The 10580-nt window shown below is 33.4% G+C and overlaps 1 protein-coding gene and 1 long non-coding RNA gene across 2 annotated transcripts; one reads left to right on the top strand and one right to left on the bottom strand.

Annotated features, from left to right (window-relative positions):
- Nucleotides 1-630: 630 nt before the first annotated feature.
- LOC139095686 (uroporphyrinogen-III synthase-like) lies at nucleotides 631-1470 on the bottom strand. Its single transcript, XM_070647128.1, has one exon. The coding sequence runs from the start codon at nucleotides 1390-1392 to the stop codon at nucleotides 631-633; it is 762 nt and encodes a 253-aa protein (XP_070503229.1). The 5' UTR covers nucleotides 1393-1470.
- A 31-nt stretch (nucleotides 1471-1501) lies between these two features.
- On the top strand, nucleotides 1502-2228 carry LOC139095694 (uncharacterized). The gene is made up of 3 exons (XR_011544892.1): nucleotides 1502-1536; nucleotides 1684-2013; nucleotides 2077-2228. It is a non-coding gene; the product is annotated as an uncharacterized lncRNA (long non-coding RNA).
- The last annotated feature ends 8352 nt before the right edge of the window (nucleotides 2229-10580 follow it).

The raw sequence follows: 10580 nt of genomic DNA, 5'->3' as shown, positions 1-10580 counted from the left end.
CACAGGTTGATAACTATTGCCATGTCGACTGATTTCAACTCAATTTTACGATAAAGAAAAGCAGTTTGCCATATTGTTCTGATCGGGTTATATCAGTGGTGGGGAACCATAAGCCATGTCTAGTTTCGTTCGATACTTACACCAAGGTGAGCCGCGAAAAAAGGTTGCCCACAACTGAGCTACAATAGATTGTTCTACCTGAAAACCTGAAATGTTTGATAGTATGTAAATCGGTATTTGAATTATTAAATAAAAATCTTTATAGAATCATCAACATAAAATATTTTTATTTGAGGTAGCATCACATAAGTTTTAACAATTCTAAGAATTAATATCAATAAATTCCAATTTGGTTCCAATAATCAGCAAATATTATTTATATAAAAATTACAAAATTCAAATTTTTTTACAAATCTAGCAATCATCTTCATAACAAGTATGACGTCACAGTCAGCCGAAATCCATAGCAACCACACAATCATAACAAATGGCTTTAATCACAACAATATCCAAGACAACGAGACAAATTAAAATCATCAAATTCCCACTGCAAATACGCAGTAATAACAATAATAAACAGAAGAGAAAAGCAGTTCCAGCCTACTCAATTACCTAAAGACAGCAACAAAGCTAAGATTCATCATCATTGCGAAGTAGAACGTTCAATAAACTCTCTGGTGATGGCTTCTCACACATTCCGTAACATGTTAAATTATTATCCAAGAGACACTTCCTTGTGGATGGTCCAATAGCAATAAACTTGATTTTTGCATGGTCTAATTGATGCTTATTAATAAATGGAAGTGAGAATTTAATCGATGATGGACTAAAAAATACAAAAAATTGAGAATCTTCGACTTTTAATTCTCTCACACGCTCATCTAAATTTGGATGCGGTATTGTGTCATAGACTTCAACGGCATCAAGTTTAATCGAATGTTCACTGAGATTCTTGCCGAGAATGTCTTGTTTTAAATTGCCACAGGGAAATAGTAAAGGTCGTGATGCTTTTTGAGCGGTAAAATCATCAATAATAATTGCGGATAACTTTAAAGCATTTCCAGCTTCTTGACCTTTTGTTGATAAATGAAGCAAGTCAATTGCAAGCTTTCCGGTACTCTCACCGACTGTATAATTAAATTCCTTATCATTCCACTTTTCGATGATTTTATTATCAGTTGATTTTTGCGTGGCAATTATTGATCGTGGACTTGTAAAGACTATGCCTTCATAGTCATCTAATTTGGACAGTTTATCACTTAATAGATCTAAATTTTTAAAATTAAAATCTATTGATGTTATTGATTGTACACTAAAATTATGTTTTTGAAGTTCTTCCACAAACTTGTCAGGTCCGTCACTTTCGGACTTGAATAGAACTACTTTAGACATTTCTAAATTAACTGCAATTAATGAAAATCATTTAAGAATTTAATTTTAATTTGTTGATAAAAATAAAGAAATGTTTACTTGATTTAATTTGAAATAATCTTCGAAATGTTGTGAGTTTTCGAAAAATCCGCATAGTACGCACGCGTAAGTTGCATTGGACTTAACTTTTTCGAAAATTGAAGAAACTTTTGAATTTTTTCAAAATTGACCGTTATTTTTTTTCTTTGATTTTGTGAACTAAGTAGGATTCAAGATTGAATTGAAGGAATTGACAGTTCTGAATCTTTTTAGGAATTGTCAAGCAATAAACATGCCTTAGCAGGAATCGTTCACAAATGATGTCAACCATCTCCTCTCCGCTACTTTTAGATAAATGAAGTCGTGGATGACCAAAGAACTATTAAAAGGAAGCTATTGATAGTTGGGAAATCAATATAGGGACTTAATATTTGGATAGAAGATTTTTTGGTCCCGCAACCTTCAAATTGGAGAAGCTTCAGCACAATTGAGATTTTGTCCCGGGATTGAAATCCATAATTAATAGAGACATTGATGCACTTAGTATTGGTGATTGACAGAAGGAAGCCAGCAATATAGAGCCAGCTTCAGCTTAGTAATTAAGTAAGTAAGTAAGGAAGAGACCAAAGTATTAAATTATTAATACACCATATACTACTTCTCAAGGAACATCACTTGCTTAATAAACCCTGACTTCCGATAGATGGCTGACTCCTTTAAGAATTTGTCGACCAAAGTGGTGCGCAAACTTTTTTTTGGAGGGGTACACCTGGACCAAAACCGCAAACGGCATACGATTCATAGCATTTTCAAGATTTTTTTTCAGCACACTGGTTGTCCATCACTGGTTTAACAAAGCCAGACACTAAAGTTAAATGTTCTAGCTAAAATTGAATTCCCAATAAATCTTCAAGAAACTCAAACCTTCATTTAAGTCCCTCAATACTATCCTCAAAATATATATTCACAGCCTCATTCAAATATAAAAAACGTGGAAATCCTCAAATGCATTTCAGCACACATGAACACCATAAAATAAGCGGAAGAAAGCTATAAATGAATAAGAAGGAAAAGGTGAAGGAAAAGCTCATCTGAAGCGTGATGAAGGAAACTTTTAGCAGAAGGCAACTTATCCTTAGACATAAAAAAAATTGAGAAAAGAGAAGGAAAAGCTGAAAATGTATTTTAAGAGGGTTGAATATTGTCACTCATTTCTTGCTATTCCACATAGAAATAGATCTTACCTTTTTCCGAAAGTGCTTTTGCTTGTTAGTAAATTAGGTGAGTTTGGCATAGAAAAAGAAAAATATTTTTACTTTTACCTATGTTTGAACACATTTTTGGAGTGGCTTAAGGGTGATTATGTGGAGGGTAAATTGTTGATTTTGAAACTTTGTGTTTTTCGGCAAATTAAAGTCTAATTTTCAAACTAGAAACTAGACGATAGATCGTCCCGCATAGCACAAATCGATCAAAAATCCGGTTCCAGTCTGTCATGACTCTAGATGGAACCAAATTTAATTTAGATTCGATACAATACCAAGATCAAGAATCCTAATCAGGTTTCAAATCAACCTAATTTCGGATTGATTAACTGATCTATGCTTACTTACAGCGCTGGCCGTACAGATCAATTAGGATCCATGGCTTCCCTCAAATGGCGCCTAAAGCTGGCTCTATCGCTGGTTTCCGTCAGCCAATCACCAATACCTAGTGCAATACAGTCTATAAAGACAGCTTCCTTTCATCAGTTTTCTGGTTGTCAAAGAGCTATTTTATCATCTACAAAGTCATATTTAAAGATCTTATTTAGTGGAGCTTCTACAGATCTTCTAATAAGATGTAATCGACTTGTGCTATTCTAGTTCGACTTACTTACTGGAACCATACTCCGACTTGGAGCCTAGGTTGTCATAACAGGCCTTCCATCTGACTCTGTTACAGGCCACAAATCGACTAGATCGACTTGTGCTTAACTATTTGAATCTGTATTGTATCACATTTCATGGAAAATTCAATTTTCTGGTCGTTGTAAACGCCTGCAGCCACACAGCGTTAAAAAAGACGAGAATTCTGGAGGCAGCATGGTGTGTCTTTGATATTGAGCCAAATTCAGTGTAATCTGGCCTCAGGGTAGACGAAAAATAGTCTATAACTTGCCTAGAATCAGATTTTTCACTTTTATTACGTCATGTACCTTCCAGCAACATCACACAAGTCAACAATCACTATAATCCATCTTAATCTACAGCATTAACATTCAATTCAACCAACAAAATGTCTATATTAACTCAAATTCTCGTCAATTCTTCAAATCTCAGTGCTATATCCCTCTACAATCTCCAAACAATGTTATGTCTCTAGTTAAAGCATTTAATTAAGCTTTAAACACTCTCTAGTGAAAATTAAGGACGCAAAAAAAGATTTTTACTTTCAAATTAAATGAGAATTAAAAGGCAAAATTTTCACCCTTTTTTTTTCCTTGCTCATTCTTATTTCAATTCTTAATTAGTTTAATTGCGTATCTATTCGAGCTTATATAATGTTTTAATTAAAGTTAAAATGAAAAGGAAAATGAGGAGCACAAAAAAAACTTTTCTCAGTTCTTGAGTAAATTCAACAAGATGAAAACGAGATTGTAACAAGTTGAATTGAAGAAGAAGGAAAATCCTTTAAAAAAAGGAAAAAGTTTTCAGGAAAAATCTTTTTCATTTCATTATAATTTTCATGTTAGCTCACAATTATCAACTACATGAAGTGTACAATTAGAGATGAATTCATTGCAATTATTTTCAATTGAAATTGGAATTTATTAATGAGAATTATGTTGTCTTACTATTTGTATACAAATAATTAGTGGAGAATAGCTAGACATGGAAGGAGTCTGGAATATATATTGAACTTTACGATCATTGACTGTTCTTTGTTATGGATACACTTACTTACTTCACTGGGTAAACAGATCAATTAGCCTCTCTCAAATGACGCTTAAAGTTGGTTCTATTGCTGGCTCCCGCCTTTACAATGCACAAAATCGGATTTAAAGACCTTATTGTTGTCAAAGATATATTCTTCATCATTTAGAGACTGATGATACAATTTAAGGCCGTTCATTTATGTATTAAGCAAAAGTCTAAGTTATTTCAAATTTTTTTTGAAAAAATCGACTCGACTTCATATAAAATTCGAGTCGACTTTGATTTCTGGTACTAAAAAACGTCCTTAGAAGGATTAGTACGTTCGTTTTGTAACAATTCAAACATAATCTGCATAGAAATTTTGTAACAAGGGGATAATGGAGTCTAGAAATTTGTTTTTATCCGTAATGTTCCAAGTGAACGCTGCAGCAGATGAATTAGCGTTTGGTGTCTTACTGAGACCTGTATTGAGAACGATATATAGCTCCATCAAAGACCAGCGAGGAATTTAAAAGCAAGTTTAACTGATAAAGTGAAAGTGCAGCGAATAAATCGGGTAAAATTGGCTGGTCATGTCCATATAAGACCAGATGATGTCTTAACATTTAAATTAACAGCTGTTGACATGCAAATAAATTTCGAAGTAGACATAAGAGCTCATTCAACTACTGTGCGAGCAACGATGCAAAAATGCTGGGAAACTGACCGAAGATAATTAATATAACGGCCTGGTCGAAAATTTGAGGAAATTTCAATAACGGTTTTTCATAATTCAAATATTATTGAACAAGTTGTGTGAATGCAACAAAAATTTCTTTTACAAAAAAATCACTAAATCTATTCCATTACCTTTGATTGAAATCGATTATCGCACAGAATACAATTCATTTAATCATTTTATGCCTTAATATAAGTTCAATTCTATTTAATTAATTAGTTTTTAATGAATCTTGGTTTGTTTACAATAATTTCACTGACTAAATTTCGTTGAAAAAATTCAAATTTATGGCCAACCGTTACAAAATTTTTCAACAAAAATGTTAATTTAACTATCTTAAACAAGTTTAATTCATAAATTTAATAGTCAGAAATGTCAGCGAGAAGCTCATGTGCCATTGAGTCTTTAAATTTTTAAATTAGCTGGTCCACAAAAAAAGTTATTAATGGTTTCGAAACCTCAAATTACTAAATCCTTAAAATTCTTCGTCAGTAACGGTGATATAAATGGCTCTAGCAAAGGAACCAAGCATCGAATCTATGTAAATTTGGTACTAAATTGTGTGTCTCGGCGAGTTCTATACGATAAAAATTTAAAATTATATAGTGTAATGGAAAATATTCGAGTAAATTAGCAAAAACTATCCGTTACTGACGTAGAATTTTTTTTCGACCAGGTCGATTAAAAATAGATCCAGCATTCGACGAACTCTAAATGTGGCAATGGACCACTGTTAGTCTTCGCCAAGAATGTAAGTAAGTAAGTAATAAGTGAGTAACCCCAAATTATTCAAATATGCATAGACATCTCTAACGACATCAATCGCCCACTGACAATATCCATCAGGCTACGTGCCAAAAAATATCACCCAACAATAATCTCTTTGAAATATTGATGATATCATTGCATCCCACACATATATTTCAAATAATATCCTTTATTTAAATTTACATTCATCAACATAAATAAATTATTTAAGCTATTAATAAGCTCCTACACACTATTTAAATTTAGGCTCATTGCATAAAAAGCCATAAAGCTTCAAAATCATGCTTACATAAAATATTTTGGTTTAATTCATCAAAATACTTCAATTTTCCAAAAATAAAGAATGTCCATAAATAGAACATCCATTTCCAACAAAAAATGTTTAAAATGAGAAAATATTTTGATGCACAAAAATATTCCAACTTTGTTATCAAATTGTAGGAAAAAACTCGTATGACAGTAGAACCACACGATGTACATCACAAAAAAAGGAACATATTGTTCATTTCCCATGAGTAAAAGTTTATCATCAACATTCATGTGCTGAAAATTTTCTTCATCTTTTATAACTTCCTGAATGTGAGAATAAATGTCATGAATGCACATCCAAGTGTGAGTGTGAAAAATGTCGAATGACTAAATTTGCCATTATGGTGAATCCAAAACCCGAACAGCACAATGTATTTGCTAGGGCTTCGTTATGTCAACGGCGTTCAGGAGCTCTGAAAGCTACTGGACTTTGAACAGTGCACTAACAGGCAAAGAAAATCCTCACCTTAAATATACTAGATGATCATGATCGTGAGCGTTGCTCTGCTCTTGAGAGAGCCATTGTCTCTAAAAGGTGATGGAAGAATGTCAGCTGTCTGTGCTGACGGATAATTTATACAAAATAAGTGACGATGGAAACCCTTTTTTTTTAACCTAAGCTTTTGATAACAACATGATTGCAGATAGTAAGTGGGACACAGTATTGACGGTTGTGCTGTAGCCATGTTTGTAAAGGAGCTAATGTTGCAATAAAAGGCTTCTTTCTGATTTGGTGGCTTTCTCTGTCACATATTTTGTACCAGAGCTCGATAACGTCTCGGATTGTGAATGGAGTTGAGTAAACTTGCATTACTTATTTGTATGGAGTCGGATTGAGTTGAGTCGATTTTTCCATACAAAATCCGAATCGACTTCATGCTCTGGTTTGTACAAATTCGATGTCCGCACGTTCAACTGACATTTTTCATCACTGTTCTGCTTCAAATAGCCTGTAGGCTTCCTGACCGCTGTTCCCCATACAGATTCCAACCGAGGGCAATGCAACAAACTTGTAATTCCGTGCCAGCAATGACATTTTCTCCTACATTATTTCTTCTGGTGTATGCATGTCCTATCCAGCCATTCTATCTCATCTAAATCTCCTTATTGATGTCTTAATGACCTTCTTCCGAATTATGCTACTCGGAAAACACACAAAAAAAAATTTTATGAATGAAAAGTTTTGAGTCAATAGAGAAGTGCAAAAAAAAAAAAAAACTTTTCATCATTCATTTATGATGCGAATGAGATGGGTAAAAAAAGGGAACATCAACATGTGGTGAAAGTATGAAGCACACATAAATATAGAGTACATTTGCGCCATTTAACTTCAATAAATTTATCTCTGTTCATTTTTTTCTCTCTTTTCCCATACAGTCAATGGTACTTTATATGATGAGCTATATAAAAAAAAGTTCTATGAATAGATTTTTTTATCATCCATCGTCAACGGCAAATTTCAGAAGCATTTACAGTCATTATCAGATCCTCTTATGAATCAACTTTGTTGTCATTATGTTGGAGAGGTTTATAGTCATTATTGGACTTCCAGGTTATGGTTGAGGATGATTGTTTATTGCACTGTATCTAATTAATCATCTTAATGAGCTTAGAATATACTAAGATTAGATACTTAGAATCTATTAAGCATATTTTATTTTGTGGGCTCAGAGCGTTTGAATCTTGAGCCTTGTATTGAGGGTCAAAGAAGTGTCTTAAATTACTTATCGCTGGGTGCTGAAAATGTACTGACGTCACTCGATGAGAATGTCACTTCCTTAATAACTGGAACTATGCTATGATGTGGAACATAGACTACTACAAGAAGCATTCGAGCCTTATCAATAAAATATGTACAAATTGTCCATTTTTCGTGTAACTGACATTTTTCTGAACCGTCCTACGTAATATTGCTTTTGAGGCTTCAGGACATCCTTTCCCTCAGGAACTGTGACTCACTTCCTAACAATTAATGATCATTCTAACCTAAATGTGCATGCTCGTGGTTTGTTCGGGAGTAGTGTGTCCTGTAACATATTTTGAGTAACACTGGTTTAGATTCGGGTATAAACTTTAGCTAGTTTTGACTGTATCTATCAAGTTTCGTCTACTTGTTCCTTGATGACAGCAATTTACTAAATAAAAGGTAGAAATCCAGGTTAGATCGGCATGAGTCTGGTCTGGATCCAGATTCATATAAATTAGACCTCAGATTAGACTTATGTCAGCTTGAGCTCAGATTGTTCGTCATTCCTAGTACAAGTGCTTTCTGAGTTTGTAAGCTTTCTCGAAATCTGGGCCAGGACCGAGACGGGGGATAGCATTCGAGTTTGACTGCCTAAAAGATCTACCATAACATCTCATTACGAGATCTCATCACGGAAGTCACAAAAAGCAACACAAACTTTTTCATTATTCCTTTCATCATTCAATAATTCACATCCCAAAGGCTTCCTTTGACATTCATTAATAAAAAAAAAAAAAAAACTTTGCAACACCAATGCTGCACACAACATACACATTGACATAATTAAGTGTTAATTGCTTGGCATAAATTGAATGACTCTCAACATCTCAAGCATTTTTTTTCCATTTTTTCATCTGCTACAGTTTTTATATTAAAAGCCTTATAATCTGTTGTTGCCAGAGAATGGCTCAATTAAGGAAGAATAAATTTTAAAAAAATAATAAAAATGTAAAGGCGTTAATGAACATTTGTTGAGTGCTGTTGAATAATTTTTCTCTCTCTTCTCTCTCTCTCACTTTCATCTCTTTCTCTCATTTCCTGTTGCTCTCCATCCTTAACAATACATTTAGCCATGCTTACAACAACAATAACTGAAGTAAGAGCATAATTTAATTAATTTAGTGAGTGATTTTGCCTCAAGTTGTTGTTTCATGCTTCTTTCTTTATGCACTGCTACTTAGTTCTCTTGTTTCAATGCAGTACAACTTTTTATTTTATGTTTGAAATGAAAAGGAAATGAATACATTGCACTGTTGGCAGATTTTTATGTTTTATTTTTTTTTTTTTATGGAAAATGCTGAAAGGTTGAAGATGTAAGCACAAAAAATTCTCATTGTTAGAGGAAATTTTTTTTTTGCATTTAAAATTGAAGTTTTTTTCTTTTGTTTCTCGTTTTGTATGCTTGGGGATTAAAAAAATTTTCAAGGCTGCAACTTGGTGCTAATTATTTTGAAAAACATGAATAAGATGAGATTTAACAATACCAAAAAAGTTTTAATTAAGGAAATGAGAGTTGAAATCGTTGGTAAACGATGTAATGATTTTGGGAGGGGAGATGCGATGACTTCCTGAGGATGACTTCCTGAGGATGACTTCCTGAATAGACAAAAAAAATATTTTGTGCTAGACATCGTCTGGAATCTTGCTCAAATCGTCTAGAATTTTATATGAAGTCGAGTTGATTTTAGTCGAATTTTTCATACAAAATCCAAGTCGACATCGAGCTATGTCTGCAACCAACTCGATGATAACGTGGTTTTGACAAAATTTTGTCAAGCTTTTGTCTATTAAAGCTCTTTACATTGCTCTACTCTTATTCTAGTCATTTTTGCAAAAGGTCCAAAGAAAATTCAATTTCAGATTGCACCTAAATGCTTCCCATTTGACTTTTTTGGAATTAGATTCCCGTATTGGCCTATCAACGGGTTATCATTGAGAGTGAAGTAGTTGTGTATGACACTTTGCCATATAGTCGAGTTTTTACCGACAAGTCAATGATAGGAGCGTCCAGCCGAAAATCGTAAGACGTGGGTTTTAAATTCCGCTCAGTTATTCGTTATTAAGAACTATATATTTTGGTTAAACCATTGGTGGGCAACCTTTCATATTTCGCGGCATATCTTTGTGATAAACCTCGACCAAAACCATACATAACATGTGATTCATGGCATTTTCAAAAAAAAAAAAAATTGCGGCACATTAGTCTGTCGCGGCACACAGGTTGCATATCATTGTATTAGATCAACAGATTCAGTTGCTGGACCTGACATCCATTTTGTCTGCATTTTTTGCTAGCATTCTTTCATCAATATTCTTCGCCAAGAAGTTTTTGGAGCTTCTGAACGTCATTTATCTTGCGGATTCTTACCTAAGGCAATGTAATAAATTTCAGAGTGTGTGTTCAATCCAGCTTCACTTCCGTATATGTTCTCTCATTTGTTCAATTCTTGAGAATATGTCGATATTAGCAATTGGCATTAAATTGAAATTTCCACTTGATTTCGTTGGACGCAATTCATGTGTAACAGCCACACAGTAGCACTAACTTGACACATGTATTAAAGATCAAAAAAGGACATTGAACCTTTAATAAACTCTTTCAAAAAACTCAATTTTTATGTACAACTCAATAAATATTTAATTAAAACTTGATTTCTAAACAAAACACAACTGTTTCCGGCTGTTTCCTATTGCTTTAACAAAAAACTCT

The sequence above is a fragment of the Chironomus tepperi genome, unplaced genomic scaffold (assembly GCF_022539635.2).
Source record: "Chironomus tepperi strain 1889 unplaced genomic scaffold, CSIRO-AGI_Ctep_v1 contig_373, whole genome shotgun sequence".
Lineage (NCBI taxonomy): Eukaryota > Metazoa > Arthropoda > Insecta > Diptera > Chironomidae > Chironomus > Chironomus tepperi.
This window is presented reverse-complemented; position numbering and strand designations above follow the sequence as displayed.

Bases quoted from the DNA above. Each gene is read 5' to 3' on its own strand.
- LOC139095686 (XM_070647128.1), bottom strand. From the start codon at position 1,392: ATGTCTAAAGTAGTTCTATTCAAGTCCGAAAGTGACGGACCTGACAAG.